This window comes from Microcebus murinus, chromosome 23 (assembly GCF_040939455.1).
Source record: "Microcebus murinus isolate Inina chromosome 23, M.murinus_Inina_mat1.0, whole genome shotgun sequence".
NCBI classification, from domain to species: domain Eukaryota; kingdom Metazoa; phylum Chordata; class Mammalia; order Primates; family Cheirogaleidae; genus Microcebus; species Microcebus murinus.
In genome coordinates this window covers 16,028,782-16,052,393 of record NC_134126.1, presented here as the reverse complement: position 1 = coordinate 16,052,393, position 23,612 = coordinate 16,028,782, and the positions used below count along the sequence as shown (strand labels likewise).

General features: G+C 34.2%; 1 protein-coding gene across 1 annotated transcript in view; it reads left to right on the top strand.

The window, feature by feature from the left end:
- XPR1 (xenotropic and polytropic retrovirus receptor 1) overlaps window positions 1–23,612 on the top strand; it is a 185,649-nt gene that overhangs the window by 79,137 nt on the left and 82,900 nt on the right. The window contains exon 3 of the mRNA XM_012735368.2: window positions 13,013–13,114. Within this exon, the coding sequence (XP_012590822.1) occupies window positions 13,013–13,114 (102 nt within the window). The remainder of the gene's footprint in view (window positions 1–13,012; window positions 13,115–23,612) is intronic.

The following is a 23,612-nucleotide window of genomic DNA, read 5'->3' as shown; positions in this document are numbered from 1 at the left end:
ACCCGAGTCAGAGCTTAAATGTGAGACTGGGTAATTTATTTATTTATTTGTTTGTTTGTTTATTTTTTGAGACAGAGTCTCACTCTGTTGCCCAGGCTAGAGTGCCTTGGCGTCAGCCTAGCTCACAGCAACCTCAAACTCTTGGGCTCAAGCAATCCTTCTGCCTCAGCCTCCCGTGTAGCTGGAACTACAGGCATGCGCCACCATGCCCGGCTAATATTTTCTATATATTTTTAGTTGACCAATTAATTTATTTCTATTTATAGTAGAGATGGGGTCTCACTCTTGCTCAGGCTGGTTTCGAACTCCTGACCTTGAGCAATCCACCCACCTCAGCCTCCCAGAGTGCTAGGATTACAGGCATGAGCCACCGCGCCCGGCCTTGACTGGGTAATTTATAAATAATAGAAATTTAGTTTTCACAGTTTTGGAGGATGGGAAGTCCAGGATTAAGGCACCAGCAGATCTGGTGTCTGATAAGGGCCTGCTGTCTATTTCTAAGCTGGTGCCTTTTACTGTAAGTTCCAGAGTAGTTGAACACTGTGTCCCTATGTTGCAGAAGGGATGGAAGGGACTAGGGAGCTCCCTTCAACCTCTTTTAAAGTTCACTAATTCCATTCACCTAATCACTTTCTAATGGTTCCACCTCTTAATAGTATTACATTAGCGATTAAGTTCCAGCATATTAATTTTGGGGAACACAGTGAGACTGTAGCACTATATATATGTATATACAGTGTATGTGTGTGTGTGTATATATATGGATATATAGTATATATATTAGTATATATAGTGTATATATATTAGTATATATATTATACATATACATATATATATATATATATATATATATATATGCCTGACACTTCAGAGAGAAATGAGATAATTATATAACTATAGTTCTTTGAAAGCTTTTTTCCTGGAATAAGTAACCAGAAGAGTTATGACTCTTATTATTTATACTTATCTTTGTAACAATAAGACTGAGAATTCAATTAAGCTAATAGTCCTCATCTTGGGTCATCACCAGATATTTTGTTTGCTTTGTTTATTGTCGCTGTAATCTTTTTAATCTTACTGTATGACCTATTGCTTTGCAGGAGTAAAAAAGAACTATGACTAGTAATAATTCAGCTAAAGGTAGAGCTATCTAGATAGATATGTTTAACAAAATGGCTTTAAATAATGACATATACTTTCCAGCATATAAAATGATTAAATTAGCTAATGGAATTAGCAAATAAAAGGCCTTCAGGAAAGAATGGATAATTTTCTTAAAAATTCCATCTATTTACAAATTAGTATTTTGTCATCTTGGTTAAATGGAGAACACTGCTGGGAAAAAATTTTTTGTTGCTGTTTAAGAAAATTCATTTCCAGATCTTCCCTGTATATAATTTCTGAAATTAATTGGTCTTAATAATTGCATACAGTCAAGAAGTCTTCTTTTAAATTGCCTTTCTTTGGCTTTATAAAAGTAAAGCTTGTCTCTTACTTATTCTGAATTTTGCTATGATGTGTTGGCTGGCACTCTGGCCCCCAAGCAAAGGAATAATGAGATTAGGGAACTGGCTGGCCCTACTCAATATGGAGTCGATCATAAGACCCAAACGAAAGTCTCTGAATAAACAGGAAGGCAGTGTAGAAACTAGCTAAACCAGCTAGAACAAAAATGGTGACAAAAATGACCTCAGGTTACCCTCACTGCTAATTATATACTAATTATAATTCATTACCATACTAAAAGAAATTCCCACTCATGCCATAACAGTTTATAAATGCCATGGCAATGGTAACTCCCAGAAATTACCCTATATGATTTAAAAAGGGATTTCCCTAGGTTCTGGGAACTCCCCACCCCTTTTCCAGAAGTCTTATGAATAATTGTCCCTCCACTTAACATAAAATTAAATAAAAAGTATAAAATATAACCCTGGAAACTCACAAAGGGGTGCTCTTTATTCCTCTCAGAGATAGCCACTGCTCTGCCTATGGAGCAGCGTACCTTCAATAAACTTGCTTTGCTTTACTGTGTCAGCTCACTCTTCAATTCTTCCTGTGTAAAGCCAAGAACCCACTTGGCCTTTAGGCTGGACCCCAGTTTGGGGGTCTACTTTCGTTTATCAATACTATGAAATACTCACATACTCATTGTAAGTGTTGAGAAGGTGAGTAACAAACAGGATAACAAATCCTTTTGCAAGTTCAGTTCTTTGTTTTCAATTAAATTGAAGGAAGACTTAATTGTAAGCTTATTTGTTATTAAAACTAATTTTCAATTATAGATCACTGTGATTTTTGGAAAATATGTAGAAGGAGTTCAAAGAATTGACATTGCTACAAGCTTTCCTTCTGATCTACTTATTTATGTGAAGTTTCTTAGCACTTACATCTATAAGAGGAAGAATAGGGATAGAAATTATTCTTAATTGTTTCATTCTATAGTCAATATTCTAGCAAATAATGTAATATTTATAATTCTATTAATAGTGGCATTTATTAACAGATATATGAAGTTATTGGGAGAAAAGGATCCACTCATTTAGATTTATTTCAGATTGCTAATAACAGTTTACTTTTTATAATAAGTTTAATGTTTATCAATGTTTAGCATTGTATTCTAATAATTGTAATGATATCCCAGTCCAGAAGAAATTTTAATATGTAAAGCTTTTGGTTAAAAAAGTTTTTATATTTAAATTTTAATTTACATACATATTTAATGGCTAGGAAGTATGATAGGATGGTCAATAAATGACTTTCAGACTTAAAAATATATTAGGATAAATTCTGTAATGTAAGTAGAATGAAAATACAAATTCAAAAAGAAAATGGAATGATGTAGATTTTCCAACTGTAAAGAAAAGATTATGTATTTGATAGTGAATGATGGTAGTTTTCAAATTGCTATGGCATTTAAATTCCATTATACATTTAAAATGGTGTCATTTTATTTTAAAATATGAATAATTACAGTGCATCAGAAATTACATTGTTTGCAACTATTTAAATGTGTTCAAAATCTGTTACCATAACGAGGCATGCAAGGTAGTCATTCAGAATTCTTTTAGAGGTTACAAGATTAAAAATCATTTGAAAACCACTGTTATGTACCACTTACTTTACTATAGAATTATGTCCTTGTTTGAATTATTTATTGATATTTCATTTATTGGTGTTCTTTGCCTAGTAGACATTAGGTAAATATTTATTGAGATAAATAGTTTAGATTGTATCAGATTTAATGCCAGTGAGATTAATTTCATCTCAATTGCATGTCACTAATGTAAAGTAAGAGATTTTTTTTGTGTATTCTAAGAATATTTTGAAAGCACATTTAGTTGAACCTCATGTGATAAAACCTCAAGATAAACTCAGAAAGTCTTTTTTAGGCCCACTTAAACCTAGTTGGATTCAGAATCATTTTGTAGAAATTAGTATTTTTAATTATGAAATATGAAATTTGGAATTAAGAGAGGACTTAGAGATGGACTATTCAAATGCTCTCATTTTTCAAAGAGAAAAATGCAGTGCCAGAATGTCATTTACTCAGCTAATACAGATAGTTGGCAACAGAGCCATATCTAATCTGTCACTAAAACCTTTTTGTTTTACCTTCAGAATATCTCTTGAATTTCTTTATTTTTTCTCTTTCTCCATCCAGTACCTTCACCCTAGTTCAGTCTATCATAATCTTTCACTTGATATCTGCTGTACTACATCTGATTGGTCTCTTTGCATCTTCTCATTTAGAAAGCATATCTGATCATAATTATCCCCTCTGCTTTAAATCCTTCACAGATATCTCATTGGTCTTAGGAAGAAGGCTAGTCCTTTATTCTGCAAGGCCCTAACTGATCAGGCCCCCACTTGCCTCTCTATCTCTAGCCTTAACGGCCACCACTTTCCCCTTTGCTCCCTGGACTCCAGTCAAACAGGCCTTCTCTGTGTTCCTCAGATGTACTATGCTCCTTCCTTTCCATAGCATCATCTTATGTGCTGTTCCTGCTGCTTGGAACGCTTCTACTGCTCTAATGAATGCCCACTTATACTTCAGATTTCATCTCAAATGACACTTCTTCAAAGATTCCCACACTTCCCTTCCCCCCAGGCCTTGCAGACTAGATACAGTCCCACTGCTGTTTTTTCTCATCTTTACTTTTTCTTCAAATCTGTACTATTGTTTGTATTTTTGTGCGATTATTTGATTAAAATATTTCCTCAGATATCCTGTGGTCTTTGAGGGCAGAGTTTATGTGTATTTTGCTTATTGTTTTATTCCTACACCTGCCACATGGCCATGTGCGTAGGAGGGACTCAGTATTTGTTGAATGAATGACTCTTGATTTAGCTCTATTTCTACTACACCAATGATTTTAGAGTAACATTTTTATCCTTGAAATCTTCTTTGCCATATGCTTTATATAATTCATCTACCCATCTGTTGATGAAATAGCATCTGGAAAAAAAACCAGAATTTCAAGTTCGTTATTCCCAGTTTGTAAATAACACTCTGTTAAAAAAAAATACTCTTTTTCTTAAAAGCATTAAAGCAATAATGCTAAATATTCTTTCTGTATAGTATTGATCGTACTCACATATTTAATTTTTATTTATCCTCTCTCTTATTTGTAAGTAGGAGAAACTAAGAAGTCATAGAAACTATTGTGTGTAGAATATACTTAAAATGCAAAGAAGTGATGGTGATATTAAATTTAATGCCTCTCAAACTAGTGTTCCACAGAATACTGTTCATGGAGATTTTAATAGATACTCTATACCCCATCTTCCCCCTGCCATTCCCCTCTACCCCCAGAAGGATTGTATTCTTATAAATAATATATAACTTTGGGAAAGTTATACAGTATACTTTTTTTTTTTTTTTTTTTTTTTTTGAGACAGAGTCTCAACTCTGTTGCCCAGGCTAGAGTGTCGTGTCTTTAGCCTGGCTCACAACAACCTCAAAATCCTGGGCTCAAGTGATTCTACTGCCTCAGCCTTCTGAGTAGCTGGGACTACAGGCACGTGCCACCATGCCCAGCTAATTTTTTAAAATATATTTTTAGTTGGCCAATTAATTTCTTTCTATTTTTAGTAGAGACGGGGTCTCGCTCTTGCTCAGGCTGGTCTCAGACTCCTGACCTTGAGTGATCCTCCTGCCTCTGCCTCTGAGAGTGCTAGGATTACAGGCATTAGCCACCGCGCCTGGCCTACAGTATACTATTAACACCTCCTCTTCTTCTTCCCCTTCTCCTTCTCATAGAGAACAGTGTATGTTAGCATAGTAAATCTTCGTTTGCCTTAAAGCAGAGTTTTTCAGTCTTGACACTGTTGACATTTTGAACTGGATAATTCTTTGTTTTGAGGGAGCAGAGTAGGGATTGCTGTTCTGGGCATTGTAGGATATTAGCAGCATCCCTGACCTCTAACTATTAGACTCTAGTAACAACTTCCCAGTTGTCCAGTTGTGACCACCAAAAATGTCTTCAGATATTGCCAAATGTCCTTTGGGAGGCACACTCACCCAAAGTTGAGAAGTACTACCTTAAAAAAATCAGTTTAACTCTGTTTATACTCATATTTTCCAGATTTATTTGAGGATAGAATTCTTTTCCTTCTTTATCTGCATATCTTATTTCCTGGGAAATGCCATTTTAAATTACCATTTAGTAAAACTGAAACACTAATTCTGTTTCTACTCTTCCTTAAAACTCATTGGTACTTTCCATTGCACTAGAATAGAATTCAAGCTCCTTAACGTGGCCTTTGTTCATGAAAGGGCTTTTGCCTACCTACCTTCCTAATCTCACCTCCTGTCACCCCCTGCTGTTGGTCATATTTGGGGTTTCTTCCAGTTCCTCATGTACCCAGTTTCTTTCCTAGTATGCTATTCCCTCTATTGGGAACCACTTTGTCCTTGTTCTTTCTTATTTCTTACCAATTAGGTTCAGGTCTGAGATTAAATGTCATCTTTTAGGGAGAGGTCTTTTCTGATCATCTCTTACCCTGCCAGAAAGGATAGTCACCTGTCCCAGTTCTTACTCTCTATCTCATCACCCCGTTAGTTGTCTCCATACACTTTTTACAGCTTGTAATTCTTTGTTTACTTGCATAATTTTCTTTCTGCCTCAGTCACTATTAATAGGTGAAAACTGTATTGAGGGCAGGAGCTGCATCTATCTCATTCATCGTATCTCTAGTACATCATTCGTTTTTATGGCTGAATAATACTCTCCTGTGTGGGTATGCCACATTTTCTTCATCCATTCTTCACTTGATAGACATTTGTATTGTTTCCACTTTTTGGCTATTATAAGTAATGCTGCTATGAATAGTCATATATATAAGCCTTTCTGTGAACATATGTTTTTTACTTCTCTTGGATGTGTACCTAGACTTGGAATTACTGAATCATATGATAACTCTATATTTAACTTTTTCGAGGAACTGCCAAAATGCTTTCCCAAGTGGCTGCCCCATTTTATATTCTTACCAGTAATATATGAGGGTTCTAATTTCTCCATATCCTTACCAACACTTGTTATTATCTTTTTTTATTATAGCCATCCTGCTAGGTATGAAATAGCATCACATTGTAGTTTTGATTTGCATTTCACTAATGACTGATGATGATGAAATGTTTTTTCTATGGGCTGTGCATGGTGGCTCATGCCTGTAATCCTAGCACTCTGGGAGGCCGAGGCGGGAAGATTGCTCAAGGTCAGGAGTTCTAGATCTGCCTGAGCAAGAGCAACACCCCATCTCTACTAAAAATAGAAAGAGATTATCTGGAAGACTAAAAATGTATGTAGATAAAATTAGCCAGGCATGGTGATGCATGCCTGTAGTCCCAGCTACTTGGGAAGCTGAGGCAGAAGGATTGCTTGAGCCTAGGAGTTTGAGGTGCTATAAGCTGGGCTGATGCCATGGCGGTCTAGCCCGGACAACAGAGTCAGACTCTGTCTCAAAAAAAAAAAAAAAGGTTTTTTTATGTGCTGATTGACCATTTGCATATCTTCTTTGGAGAAATGTCTATTCAGATTCTTTGTCCTTTTTTTTTTTTTTTTTTTTGAGACAGAGTCTCACTCCTTCCCTGGGCCAGAGTGCTGTGGCGTCAGCCTAGCTCACAGCAACCTCAAACTCCTGGGCTCAAGCAATCTTTCTGCCTCAGCCTCCCAAGTAGCTTGGGACTACAGGCATGCACCACCATGCCCGGCTAATTTTTTCTATATATTTTTAGTTGTCCAGCTAATTTCTTTCTATTTTTAGTAGAGATGGGGTATCACTCTTGCTCAGGCTGGTCTCGAACTCCTGAGCTCAAACAATCTGCCCACCTTGGCCTTGCTAGGATTACAGGTGTGAGCCACCACGCCTGGCCTCTTAGTCCTTTTTTAAAAATTGGATTGTCTTATTGTTGATTTGTAAGAGTTCTTTTTTTTTCTTAACCATTTCTTTCTAGAAGAGATGCAAGAGTTGTAAGAGTCTTTATATATTCTGGGTAATAGACTCTTATTAAATAATACGGCTTGCAAATATTTTCTCCCATTCTGTAGTTGTCTTTTTACTTTTTGGATTTTTTGTTTGGTTGGAGGGTTTTTTTATTTGTTAAGTTTGTTTTTTCAGATGATGGTCTTGAACTGAGCTCAAGTGGCTGGAACTTCAGAATTTTTACCTTTTTAATAGGGCCTTTTAAAGAAGTCTAATTTATCAGTTTTTCTTTTTGTTCCTTGTGCTTTAGGGTCATATCTAAGAAACTATTGCCCTATCTAAGCCCTGTGGTTTTTTTCTAAGAGTATCTATTGTAAGATAGGGGTCTAATTTCATTCTTTTGCATGTGACTATCCAATTGTCAAGGTTTTTTTTTTACTTTAATCATCATAATTTTCACAAAATTAACATTGCCCAACATTGCTTTTTTAAATGTACAAATTTAAAAAAATGGAGCACATGCTGTGTACCAGACATTATATTAAACATAGGATCTATAAAGATAAAAAAGATCATAATTCCTACCCTCAGTGTCTCATAGATCTGGAAATTAAGAAAATTGAGAATAGTAATAAAAATTTGAATGGAACATATCAGATATTTGATCATGTTAATAATGATTATAAAGAATTGGTTTTTGAGAGGCTTGGTTTTTTATCTTTCTAACCTGGAGAATACATGAGGTTAGATAACATTAATGGTATAAAAATAAAAGTATTCCTGAAAGTTGCTGTAAAAAGCACTTGATGGTGGTTGCTATGCAATAGGAGTATTTTGCTTTGATTGGTACTCTTATTAAAGAGTCATTGTCTGTCATCCACAAATGCAAGGTGAATAGAGATGACAGAGAAATTAATGTCTTTCTCCTCTCCCCTCCCTCCCCTCCATGTCTCTCTCTCTCTCTCTCTCTCTCTCTCTCTCTCTCTCTCTCTCTCTCTCTCTCTTTCTGTGTGTGTGTGTGTGTTTCTCTGTGTCTCTCTATTTTAATATAACTGACTGAAATAATATTTAACTCAGAGCAAAGGGATCTCTGCAGCAGTGTTCTCTGAGTCATTCTTTATCAATTTTTACCACCTTTTTATCTTCCTTTTTTCTGTTTTGCTGATCTTAACATTGTTGATATATCTTGCTGAGATTTGCACTTATTTATGCCAGCTGTCTTTGAACTAGGCTTAGTCTTTTGTGACTAATTATTGAATTCAGGACATGCTTAGCCCATTATATTAGTCTTCTCAGGCTGCCATAACAGAATACTATAGACTGGGTAGCTTAAATGACAGAAATGTATTTTCTTACAGTTCTGGAGGCTTGAAGTTCATGAATCAAGGTATAGGTAAGGTTGGTTTCTGGTGAGGTCTCTCTTCCTGGCTTACAGACATGTGTCCTTACATAGCCTTTCCTCTGTGTGTGATTGGACAGAAGGATGGAGGGAGGAGGAATGGGCAGGGTATCTCTGGTGTCTCTTCCTCTGTTTGTAGGTATACCAGTCCTATTAGAATAAGGCCCTGTTGACCATAAGGCCTCATTCAACCATGGTTACCCCTTCGAAAGCCCTATCTCCAAATACAGTCATATTGGAGATTAGAGAGGTGAGGGCTTTGAGGTATGAATTTGGGGGAGACAGAATTCAGTTCATAACACCCATGTAACACTTAGTAGTCACTTTCATATAATTAATACGTACAGATTCTTTTTTATAATAAGAAAATACAATGATTTTTTAATAAAATTTATATTGCTATTGGAGGGGGGGAAAATTCATGTCATTTAGGCTCTTTACATCTCAGTTTCCATCTATAAAATAAGAGAATTGAGATAGTTGATTTCTAAATGCTGAAATTCTCTGGTTCTCCCATTCAGAGTTACTAATTTCTAGCATTATTCAGCAAGTAGGTTATAGGAAGCATCTTATAATAGAAGTTGATGTAAAAGAAGTCTGTAAATCATCATTCTACCAACTTCTCATAACTGAAATGAAAGCTCAATCATTCTATATACCCCTACATTCTGAAATAGATACTCTTTTCAGCTAGATAGTTTTTACTGTGTATTATTGAAAGGTTTGGATGTGACATGTTTCTTTTTTTCTTCCAGTTAATAATACCCTTTATTAGATAATATAATTTATCCTTACTTTTTCATTGTAATGGATTTAAACAGTACAATAATTGAATATGGTAAAATATGAGAATCCTACTCATACCTACTCTTCTTTCAAAGGAGGTAACCATAATTAACAGTTTGATATGCATCCTTCCATTCTTCTTTCTATGAATGTACCTATGAATATTAATTTATACATTTATAAAGTACATACTTTTCATAAATGGAATCATGCTGTATATATTCTGTTAACTTAAGTTTTTTCCTCAACGGTATGTCTTGGAAATTTTTCATACATACCAGGATGTATATATACCATTTTTTAAATGATTGTCTAGTGTTACATAATATTATCATAATTTATTTAACCACACCCCTTTTGGACATCAGTTTGTTTTCTTTATCACTGTTAAAAATGATGGTACATGAACATCCTTGCAAAAATATCCATTTGTGCAGAGATTCCTTTATAATATATTTGCTACACATAGGATTGAACATTGAACATTTTGATAGCTGCTGCCAAATTGTCTTCCTAAAAGGCTTTACAAATTTACATTTCCATCAATAGGGAATGAGAGTGTTCATCTATCCCACCATTGCCAAAATGATATCACTATTTTAAAATTGTTTCCAATCTGATGGTTAAATAATTATAGTTCCTTTTTTAAAGTTGCATTTATATGACATCTAGGATGTTGAGTATCCTTTCATTTGTTCATTGGTTATTTTTATTTCTTTTTCTATGAATTGCTCTTATTTTTCCATTTTTATTGTAGAATCCGATATCTTTTAAATATTGATTTGTAAGAATTTTAAAAAATATATTTTGTATGCGAATCTTTTATTTTAAATGTTGCAGATATATATCTCTACTGATTCTCTTTTAACTTTGCTTATGGTACCTTGTGGAATGGAATTTTTCATTTTGTGAAAGTGTCAATCATTCTCTTTATGGTTTCTGTGTTTTGTTTAGTGTTTAAGAAGACCTTCCCCATGGAAAAGTATTTAAATGTTTTTTTTTCTAATATTTTATAATATTTCTTTAATTCCATTTGGAGTTTATTCTAAATGGGTGGCCAAGTGGCACAACCCTATGTGTTCTATAATCCATTCTTTTCTCACTGATTTAAAACCCCCTTTATCATAATCTAAATTTTTATATATACGAAGATTAATTCCTAGTCTCTCGATTCTGTTCTTTTTGTTGTGTTTTTCTAATTTTTTTAAAACAATAATATACTTCTCATTACAGTAGCTCACCAAGTCTTTTGAAATCTGAGAGGACAAGAGCATTGTCTTTCATTTAATTTATTTTGCAGTTATTCTTGCTGTTTTGATTTATAGTTTTTTACCTCTTTTCTCTCTGTTAGTTATTTCTTGCTGTGCTGTAACCTTATTCTACCTTCTTCTGATTTGTAGCTATTAAGTTATATGTGAACTAGAAAAATGGGTAACAGACTGCTGGTATTTTAGATAAAACAATCTCTAAAGTGAGGAAATGAATTCATAGGAGACTGATTCATAAATAGAATGTTCATGCTTTAATACATAAAGTTAATGTTTTTCTTAGAGCCTGTATTTTTTTGTTTCTAAATTCTGGGTAAAATTTTATATAGTTGATGTTGAACATGCAACCTCTATAAAAACATTAATATATGTTAAAATTATTTTAAGAACAGAAGCTATGTTTAAGTCACTTTATTGAACGACTTTATTGCTTTATGTTAAAGTTGTCTGTTAATATGGAAGCAAAGTAAATATGACCAAGCCCATGTTTTGCTTTTGAATTTTCTTTCTTAACAATAGAGAATAAAATAAAATTGAAAAAAAGGTAATTAAGTAGAATCAGTATTACTCTTATTTAAATCAGCTATAGCTAGATGCTGTTATAAGAGCAATATTTGTTACCAGGGAGCTTCCTTAACTCAAGGTCATCTTTACAAAAAATTTTTAAAAAGCTCTGACCTGCTTTATGCTTTCAAAAAGTAATTCTAAGTGGCCTTGGGCAGCTATAGCCTTTATTGTACCTAGGTTGCAGAGCTAACGTGACGAATTTACAGTGGCATTCCTTTTTTACTGCAAAATCAATAGAATATCCTGCATTATCTCCTCAGGTCTAAAGATATGAAATAGAGAAGTAAGTTTGTATAAATTAAAGTTTTATGCAGTGTTAATTTTTTTATATATGTGTTATTCAAATTAAGTGAATAGATTCAACATGCTTTATAGGACTTTATTTTAAACTTTTGTTTTTCTTTAAAATATCTATGGTACTACAAATTTGTATGTGTGTGTATTGTATATTCCTTAGGGAAGTACCATTTCCCTTATTTCTAGACAGGTGGATTATTTAAGAGTTTCTGGGACTGCATTAAGATTTGGGTCACTTTGGGGATAGTAAGGAACCTATATTTTTCCTACATATTTCAAGCTTAGAGTACCCCAGAGATCCAGAAATAGGATAGTTCTATAATATATTATGATTAGCGTCCAGGGAGGCTCTCTTCGGCAGGATCTCACTTCGGCAGGAAACATATCCTTTTAGGCTTAGAGTTTCTGAAGCTACATGTATCTGTACTTAAGGGATTTGGTAGATTTATATGCTATATGACACAACTCACAAAGTGGATCCAGGTAGCAAAAACATATATTGATTGGCCCACAGAGTGTTTTTAAAATATCTACATTTATAGCTTCTCCTGAAAAATTAGAAGATTTGACAAATTGGGCCCCATATCACCAAATAGCAGCAACCGGATGAACATAATGCTTTCCAGTTTGCCAGAATCTATACCACTCCTTATCCTGAAGGTGTCAGTTGTCAGTTGTCTCCACACTTGCACAATCATCCGCTTGCTCATTTATCTTATTCCCCATCTCCTGAAGGTTAAGAACATCCAATTTACATGTCAGTTCACATGTCTTTCTCTGGTGAAGCTAAAGTAAATATGAGTAGATAGCAATTTAACATAGAGAAAAATCAACTCATTTTTTTGCAGAAACATATTATATATTCATGTTTTCATATTTTTGGTCTTGCATTTTTTTTCTTTCCTGAAACATTTAATTCATTCTCCTGCTGAATGAATCCTACTTAGCTCAACTTCCAATACCATAACTCTTCCTTGATCACTTCTGTCTACATAGTTTCTTCTTATTCTGAAGTCTTTCTCCAACATTATAAATTTAGGACTTCAGAGAGCCTCATTCAATTCAAGAAGAGTTGTGTTCCTGTGAAAAAAACCTTTGGTTAGTAGTCTTTTCTTAATATGGGGTTCATAATTCATTTTTTTCAGAGAAATGTGTATTAAGTTGTCATTTGAAGACTAAGAAAGTGATAACTTTAATTTTTATTTCCTTAGTTTTCCTTGTTGGCCTTCAGACATGAAATTTAAATATTGTTTGCCTTGCCTTTCAGTTACAGATGAGGACACAGTAAAGAGGTATTTTGCCAAGTTTGAAGAAAAATTTTTCCAAACCTGTGAAAAGGAACTTGCCAAAATCAACACATTCTATTCAGGTGAGTAATTACAAGAGACAGTTTGTACTGCTAGGGAAGGAAACATTCTACCATGTCATTGTTTAAACTTCTGATCGATATTTTTAAATTGAGGTTTGTTTTTCCTTATTATACTGCACTTAAGGGATGATTTCTTTAGTTGGGATAAAAACACATCCTATACCTCAGTATTTAAGCTCTATGTGATCATTGCCTATCCTCTTGCAGCAAAAAGGGCTTTGATGGCCTCATTATAAGGCAGTACCTCAATAGAGCTTCACTATGGCCCCAAAGCTTTAAAGAGTTAGAAACTTGATTTTATCATTTTATCCAGAGCTAAATTACACAGTTCTAGCTTATTAGTTGTGTCAGTTTTATGTCTTTCCATTGCCTAGAACACTTATCTGTCTCTCTAAAGCACTGGTCTCCAGTATAGCATCTACAGCATGCCACTGGAATGTGAGAAGAAAATACTGAAACTTCTATTTAGGTCTGACCCTTTTAAATTTTGTTTCTTATATATATTTGTTTAATGTACATAATATATGTTAATAAAACAATGTCTTTATAATGAAAAATTTTGGAAACCTTGCTCTATAGCACTATCTTAGACATTAAGATTTTTTGAAACCTAGTTGATAATGAGATGCTTTCATGAGTACAAAATCAGAACAAAGTGAGTTGGATTCAGAAGGACATTTCATCCAGACTCTGGAAACTTTACACACAGTCCTTGTTACACTGCTGAATTTACAACCTAATAACTGGAGTATCTATTGTATATAATGTATCTATTCTTTGAGCAGTAATTGACAAAAAAAAATTAGTCTGTAGTTTTATATAATATCAAATATATAAAATTGTTCTCTGTATTTTTCCTTTCATATTTAATATATAAATTACATTCCTGCTATTAATATTATTATTAGAGATTTTAATTTTCTTTTATTTCAGCCATGATTATTGAGAATATACTCTCAACTCTTGGCATAGACTTTGGAAATACCATAATCTTATAATTAGTATAATCATAAACCAAATAGTAGTGTGGGTTAGTTTAAGGATGAATAATTTCATGATTTTACTAGTTGTTGTTTCTTTTTCTTTTTGAAGAGGATGATTTTTCTTCTTGCTTGTCCACAACTTCTGGAAGCATCTTACTCAGCTTTCCTTTCTCAGCAGCTCTCTCATGTAGAGGATGTTCATTCTCTTTTATGGCATAGTAGGAGATAGGAAATGGAGAGAGGTAAAAAGAGTCTGTAAAAAGGAGCTGCCAGAAGACAACAAGTCTAGCATTCTCTTAGCTACCATTGTTATTCCAAATCAATATTTCTACATATTCCTATAAAAATGAATCTTCTAAGCATCCAGTATTTTGTAGAGCATGCTGTTATCTTCCCCTCCTGTTTGTTTGCATCTCCTGACTTCTTGGTTGTTTGTTGAGAACTCCTGGCTCCCAGTCTAAATCTCCATCTTAATTTTTTGTATCACCCTGATTGACTTCATTGTCCTTGTGGACAGTCATTTTCATTTACACTGTACTTTGGCCACAACACCCGGGGCTATACCTATTGCTCTCCTCTAAAATACTAAACCCTAATATAAGAGTCTATGACCAACTCTTCCAGCCTTTAAGCTTTTTACTCTCTTACTTCTGTTTTTCCATTTTTTCATGAAACAATACTTATCCTTAGTATTTTTAATATATTCTGTTATCTGTATTTTTCTACTTCTGTTTGATTTTTTAAATGCTGATTATGGTGCCTTAAATTGATTTCATGACCCATATTGGATTGTAGCCCTCAGTTTGAAAAATGGTATCTTAGACAAGATTACTTCTCAAAAATAATTTTAGGTTAGCTACCATTAAAAATTTGGATGCTATGATTTAATAACTTCCTTTTTCTGTGTTTATTGGCAGGGCCATTGGGGCATATCTCTTGATGTCATCATAGAATAGGTACAAATTGATAGGGAGCATATCTCTTGATGTCATCACAGAATAGGTATAGATTGATAGGAGGCATAGCTCTTAATGTCATCACAGAATAGGTACAAATTGATAGTCTCCAGACTGACTTTTTGCCAGCTCAGGAAATGATGGGTAATATGAATACGTGATTGACAGAAATAGAATTTGGCACTCATTCTAAACTATCATTTTTTCTCCTTATTTAGCCACCTTCTCCATGGCAGATTGTCTTATAGACAGCAATGCTCAGATATTAGGACACATGAAAAACCATAAATAATACAGGGGTGAGTTCAGCTTAATAACCTACCTCCACCCACTTCTCACAAATTGGTCAGCTAAAAATGGTCAGTTTTAAAGTGAGATATATTTTTTACTGAAACATTTAAATTCCTGAAATAAATTGCTATAATATTTTATTGTGTCTATTTTTAATAACACCAAAAAAGCCAAACAAACCAAATATAGTATGAATGCTAATAAAATTTGGATATTTTTCATACCAGTTTTGTTACTTACCAATTCCATTATGAAGTTTTTGAACATTTAAAAAAAAAGTTTACTATTTAACCTTGCTAGGCCTCCATGCACTTGCCTATAAAACAACCAGATTGATTCCCAGCCCCCTAGGGTTCCACAGAATTATTCAATATTCAGAATATTGGAGTCAGAAGCTATTTTCTTTTTTTTTATTTTAGCGTATTATGGGGGTACAAGTGTTAAGGTTACTTATATTGTCCATGCCCCCCTCCCCCCTCAAGTAAGAGCTTCAAACATGTCCATCCCCTAAACGTTGCACATCTTACTTGTGGTTGTATATACCCCTCCCCTCCTCCCCTCCCACCCTCCCGACACCGGATAAATGTTACTCCTATATGTCCACTTAGGTGTTGATCCGTTAATACCAATTTGCTGGTGAGTACATGTGGTGCTGGTTTTTCCATTCTTGAGATACTTCACTTAGTAGAATGGGTTCCACCTGTATCCAGGAATATACAAGAGGTGCTATATTGCCATTGTTTCTTAAAGCTGAGTAGTATTCCATGGTATACATATGCTACATTTTATTGATCCACTCATGAATTGATGGGCACTTGGGTTGTTTCCATAGCTTTGCAATTGTGAATTGTGCTGCTATAAACATTCGACTGCAGGTGTCTTTCATAAAGTGACTTTTGATCTTTTGGGTAGATGCCCAGTAGTGGAATTGCTGGATCAAATGGTAGATCTACTCGTATCGCTTTGAGGTATCTCCATATTGCTTTGCACAGAGGTTGAACTAGTTTACAGTCCTGCCAGCAGTGTATGAGTGTTCCTCTCTCTCCGCATCCATGCCAGCATTTGTTGTTTGGGGACTTTTTGATAAAGCCCATTCTCACTGGAGTTAAGTGATATCTCATTGTGGTTTTCATTTACATTTCCCTGATGATTAGAGATATTGAGCATTTTTTCATATGTTTGTTGGCCATTATTCTGTCTTCTTTTGAGAAGTTTCTGTTCATGTCCTTTGCCCATTTTTTGATAGGGTTGTTTTATTTTTTTCTTGCTGATTTTCCTGAGTTCTAAATAGATTCTAGTTATCAGCCCTTTATCAGATGTGTAGCTTGCAAAAATTTTCTCCCATTCTGTGGGTTGTCTGTTTGCTCTCTTGACAGTTTATTTGGCTGTGCAGAAGTGTTTTAATTTCATTAGGTTCCATTTGTTTACTTTTGTTGCTGGTTTGATTGCCTTTGGGGGTCTTCTTCATAAATTCTTTGCCTAGGCCAATGACTAGAAGAGTATTTCCAACATTTTCCTCTAGAATTCTAATAGTTTCACACCTAAGGTTCAAGTCTGTTACCCAGCGTGAGTTGATTTTTGTGAGAGGTGAAAGGTGTGGGTCTTGTTTCAGTCTTCTACATGTGGCTATCCAGTTTTCCCAGCACCATTTATTGAATAAGGATTCTTTTCCCCATTGTATGTTTTTGTCTGCTTTGTCGAAGATTAGTTGGCTGTATGAGGATGGTTTTATATCTGGGTTCTCTGTTCTGTTCCACTGGTCAATGTCCCTGTTCTTGTGCCAATAAAAAGCTGTTTTAATGACTATAGCCTTGTAGTATAGTTTGAAGTCTGGTAAATTGATACCTCCTCTTTTGTTTTTATGGCCTAGGATTGATTTTGCTATACGGGGTCTTCTCTGATTCCATATGCAGCATAAAATTATTTTTTCTATATCTGTGAAAAATGATGATGGTATTTTGATAGGGATTGCGTTGACTCTGTAGGTCACTTTGGGTAGTATAGACATTTTAACAATGTTGATTCTGCCAACCCATGAGCATGGTATATTCTTCCATCTGTTTACATCCTCTGCTATTTCCTTCTTCAATGTTTCATAGTTCTCCCTGTAGAGGTCTTTTACCTCCTTAGTTAAATGTATTCCAAGGTACTTTATTTTCTTTGTTGCTATTTTGAAGGGAATTGAGTCTTTGATTTGGTTCTCACTTTTACTGTTGTTGGCATATATGAATGCCTCTGATTTCTGTGTATTGATTTTGTATCCTGAGACTTTGCCAAATTCATTTATCAGATCAAGGAGTCTCTTGGTTGAATCCTTGGGGTTTTCTAGGTATAATATCATGTCAACAGCGAAGAGTGAGAGTTTGATCTCTTCTGCTCCCATTTGGACGCCCTTAATTCCGCTCTCTTGTCTGATCGCTGTAGTGAGGACTTCCAGCACTATGTTGAACAGAAGTGGAGATAGTGGGCAACCTTGTCTTGTTCCAGTTCTAAGTGGGAATGCTTTCAGTTTTTCCCCATTCATTATGATATTGGCTGTGGGTTTGTCATATATGGCTTGTATCATTTTTAGGTAAGCCCCGTCTATACCTATTTTGTTTAGCTTTCTTATCATAAAAGAGTGTTGAATTTTGTCACATGCTTTCTCTGCGTCTATTGAGAGGATCATATGGTCTTTGTTTTTGCTTCTGTTTATATGGTGAATTACATTTATAGAGTTGTGTATGTTGAACCATCCCTGCATCCCTGGGATGAAGCCCACTTGGTTGTGATGAATTATTTTCTTTACAAGCACCTGGATTCTATTGGCTAGGATTTTGTTGATAATTTTTGCATCTATATTCATAAGGGATATTGGTCTGTAGTTTTTCTTTTTTTGTTGCATCCTTTCCTGGTTTCAGTATTAGGGTTATGTTCGCTTCATAAAATGTTGGGGAGAATTCCATCCTTCTCGATGTTGTGGAACAATTTTTGCAGGATAGGTACCAGTTCTTCTTTGTAGGTGTGGTAAAATTCGGGTGTGAAACCATCTGGTCCAGAGCTTTTCTTTTTAGGAAGGTTTTTTATTGCTGATTCAATTCAGTACTCGATATTGGTCTTTTCAGGAATTCTATTTCTTCCTGGTTGAGCCTAGGGAGGTTGTGTGTTTCTAAGAAATTGTCCATTTCCTCCACATTTTCCAGTTTGTGTGCATAGAGGTTTTGTAGTATTCATAAATTATATCTTGTATCTCTGTGGCATCAGTTGTAATTTCTCCTTTATTGCTCCTGATGGAGCTTATTAGATATTTTTCTTTTCTGAGAAGCTATTTTCAATATTTAGAAAATCTGATGTAAGTTATTTTATTACTCTTTATTAATTATGTATTTTGGTTAATCAGAAATGGACATTTATTTAGATTTATACATAAAATCTTTCAGTATTTGAAGACCATGGGAGGAGAAAGGAATTTTGAAAAGGAGGGGTCCTTTGTGGTAGAAACATTGCTAATTCCTAACCTGAAAGTTTTCTAGTCTCTTCTGTCACTTAAAATGGTATCAATCCTAAAAACTGTAGTATTAGAAATTTTTTTTGTGGTGATCAGTAATGTCCTTTTCCAATGGTCAACTGATCTAACTGATGGCTTCATTTTACATCTTTTCAAAAACCAGTTTGCCCCTTCTCTTTATTCAAAATACTTAACTTCTAAGCAGTGTTATGTGCCTACATTAAAAAAAAATATGAGAATGTATATGTTGCTTTTAATATTCTACAAAACAGGCAAGCCCTTTTTTGTGGCTTGGGTGTTTTAATTAGCTACGTGCTTTCCCTCTGTTTCTGAATAATTTCAGTTTTTTCTGGCTTCTCCTAATTTTTTGGCTTCAGTTATGTCTGAAACTCACAGCAGTGTTAAATGCTTTTCTTTTCTTTACTAGGAAGAGAGGAAGGAGGGAGGGAGAGAGAAAGGGAGGGAAGGAAAGAAATTAAATTGGTGTTTTATTAGTAGGAAAATTATGATAATAGAAACATTTATTTCTTAGCTGTAAAATATTTTCTGGCTTTGTATAAGTGTAAGACAATTGGATAATAGAACTATTTCTATTATATGGTTCTTTCTGTTAATTCCTATAATTCTGTTTTATAGTATCTTGCTATATGTTTATTCTTCTTTGTTATTGATTTATATTGTTTTATAGAAAAAGAATTTGAGGCACCATGTATTGTTATACTACTAAGTATGTGTAATGAAACACAAGAATCTCTTTCACTGAAATACTAAGTGTTCATTTTGCAAGTGATATATGTATCTGGTACCCACATATCTAAGCTATGACTTGATCACTGGTTTTGCTCTTTGCTCATGTATGTTAAAATGCAGATTAAGTATACATTTAATTAGGGTGATCATAGGTCTATAATAATTGTTTGAAATTCCCATGTTTTAGCATTTCTTCCTGTATCATGATTCTCTTGTGTACATTACAGTAGAATAAGTTATTTAAGAACAATTAAAGGAGTAGGGAAGGTAGTAGGAGAAGTGAAATTAAAGCAGCCAGTCTTCCTTGCTTGCTAACATATCGGATAAAAATTTAAAATCACAATAATTTTTGTATTACCCACAATAAACTTTTCTTTCTTTATTTTGTTAAATAAAAGGTGATTGATAGGCTTCTATTAAAAACAAGCCATGTAAAACTAGCCACATTCTATTTTTCCTTCCTTCCTTTCTTCTTTCCTTTCTTCCTCCCTCCCTTCCTCCTTTCTTTCCCTTCCCTTCCCCTCCCTCCCTCCCTCTCTTTCTCCTCCCCCACCCATTTTTCCTTTTCTTTCTTTCTAAGACGGAAAGAAATGATAAGAAATGTCTGTGGTCATGAGCAACACAGTTTCCAAATGGCACCTTCACAAACAGAATATCATCTAAATTAATGTTTTTTTAAATTGCAAATTGTGACCCAATAAGTCAGGAAATTAAAATATAGTCATGTGTTGCTTAACTGTGGGGATATGTTCTGAGAAATGTGTTGTTAGACAATTTTGTCATTGTGTAAACATCATAGAGTGTACTTAGACAAACCTAGATGGTACAGCATACTACACATCTATGCTATATGGTATATCCTACTGCTCCTAGGCTACAAACTTGTACAGCATGTTACTATACTGAATACTGTAGGCAGTTGTAATACAATGGTAAGTATTTGTATATCTAAACATAGAAAGAGTATAGTAAAAGTATGGTATTACAGTCTCATAGGACCACTGTCATATATGCTGTCAGTCATTGACCAAACATCATTTACAGTGCATGACTATACCTGGTCACCAGAACATTTTTAAAAATATGAATGGAATATAGTAAAATAGAAAATAACACAGTGTTATTTACTAGTTACATCTATTGTGTTTATTTACTAATTTCATCTTTTTTTAAAGTTAGTGTGCAATATGATAATATTTTAGAGTTTTCAAAGTACTGTGGAAATTTATATGAAGAAGCATTCACTTTACTTGCAGGAAAAGAGAGGGATTAAAGAAAAGCCTCCAGAAGAAGTGAAATTTAGACTGGGTCTTTGAAAATTCATAGGCATTTGCCAAATATTCTTAGAGGAGTGTGTTTAGGGATGGCCACAGGGGGAATTAGAATGTAGTGTTCGAGAGCAAGCGAAAAATCTATCCAGATGCAGAGTGGCATTAAAGTACATTCCATATTGGGGGTGAGGACAGTAACAAATAGTCTGCTGAGGCTGGAATTGCAAGATAGTAAGGTGTGGGTTGGTGATTAGAGAGAGAAGGAGAATAGGATGTTTTAGTCACACACAGATTTCAGATTTCAATGTTAGAGGTATACAGTTTCAAACGGTAAGAATTCCATAGAAAAGTAGATAAAATTGTGGGTAATGTGACAAGATTAACTATCCGGAATCATCTATGATGGATCAACATTCATATAAACTTACTTTGTATTTCAAATAATGCTGAGGTCCATAAATTGAATGAACAAGATAGTAACATTTAAAGACAGATAAACAAATAATAAAAATATTCCAGGACACTAACTTTATTTTATAAAAAGTTATTCTTCAATTGTATAACAATATAATAGCTTTGCTATTCTGAAGATAGCTTGTAGTTCTGAAATAATTTTTTCTAGAAGTAAGAAAAAGAGAAATTTGGTAAAAAAAAAGATCTTGATAGTCCTTATTTTTGTTCTTTTAGGGATACATAAGTGATTTGAAAATTCTTGAGTGGTTATTGGAAATTTTTATCAAATATTTTATATGAGGCCTAGGACATTAACATACGTTATTAAAATAATAATGTGTTCTAATATTCAGGATTACTTGATTTACTTGCATGAGCAGAAATTGGAATTTATTGCTCCAATATGCTATTTTCATCAGTATTTATAAAATTGTTTAGAAATATTCATTTTTATTTTTATAAGTGTATTTGTAGATTTTCAGTAGCAGATCAAAGCATACATTTCTGTACACGCATGTACCTTTTTCCAGGATCTGTGCAGTCCCATATGCTTGAGCTTTTTGGTGATCTGGCTTTAGAAAACAGAGGTCTCCTTACAAAATAGATTTGGACATTTGGCATCAAAAGCAATAGTTCTGGCCAGGCGCGGTGGCTCACACCTGTAATCCTAGCACTCTGGGAAGCTGAGGCAGGCGGATTGCTCAAGCTCAGGAGTATGAAACCAGCCTGAGCAAGAGCGAGACCCCGTTTCTACTATAAATAGAAAGAAATTAATTGGCTAACTAATATACATAGAAAAAATTAGTCGGGTATGGTGGCGCATGTCTGTAATCCCAGCTACTCGGGAGGCTGAAGGCAGCAGGATTGCTTGAGCCCAGGAGTTTGGGGTTGCTGTGAGCTAGGCTGATGCCACGGCACTCACTCTAGCCTGGGCAACAAAGCAAGACTTTGTCTCAAGAAAACAAACAAAAAAAACAAAGCAATAGTTGTCATTTTTTTAAATGTATGCCCCTTTTGATATGTGAAAGTCTCATACCATAGCTGTAGTAATATTGAATATTATTTTTTTCAAAGTACATATGCTTTATGCTCCTCTATGCAGGGATTCTCATAGTATTATAGTTATGCCCTTAAGGAAGAAAATCACTAGTTTAAAGAAAGTAGCAAAATGCACCAGAACTTTTTATTTCTTCTCCATTTCTATATAGGAATGTAGATTACTAGAGAGAACTTTACCTATTCATTCATTCATTTATTCAACAAACATGGATTGAGCCTACTATGATTCAAAAATGAAGATGATGGTCCATATAAAAACATGTATGAGAATGTTAATAGCACCATTATTTATATAGTTTTGAAAAACTAGAAACAATCCAAAAGTCCACCAGCTGATGAGTGTTTAAACAAAATATGGTATATTCTCAATGAAATGCTATTCAGCAATAAAAGCAACAAAGTATAACATATTTATGTCATTCTACAAAAAACTCAGAATCCTTATTCTAAGTTTAAAGAAGCCCTACAGACACAAAATACTACATATTGTATCATTCTTTTATGTGAAATGTCCAGAAAAGGCATAGAGACAAAAAGTAGATCAGTGGTTGCCTGGAGTTAGGGGTGGTAGTGAGTATTGACAGCCAGTGACCATGATAGACAGATATGGGGTGATGGAAATGTTCTAAATTTGGACTGTGGTGATGATTATACAACTCTATAAAATTACTAAAAATCAATGAATTGCATGTTTACAGTGGGTGAATTATTAAAAATTTACATACCATAGAAAATGGTATGTAAAAGTAGCATTAAAAATAAATTTTCATTATAAAAACCAAAAAGATTGTAGAACCATTGTCTTCAGAGTTCATAGTCAGTGAAGAAAACATAGAAAGTATTATATGCAGTGCGCTATGTATGTATGTATATGGTACCATAAGAGCCCTAAGGAGGGACATTCAAATTGTGACTAAGAGAATTGTTAGATAAGAAAGACTTTATATAGAAAGCAATATTTGAGATTAGCCTTGCAAAATGAATAAGGAGTTTGCCAGATAGAGAAACATTTATGTCTTGACATATTACTGGCACACAGGAAGTAACAAGTCCTCTTTGTTTTCACTTCTTGGACTTTTGACATTTTTAATATGCATGTAATGAGAAATGTAAAGGTATTGACAACTCTAAAGACAGTAAATAATTAGTAAATTCATATATTAATCCTTTAACAATAAAAGTTGATTATTCATATCACATATGATATTCTGGCTTTAGGCCCTTACAGATTACCTCAGGTTTTAAATC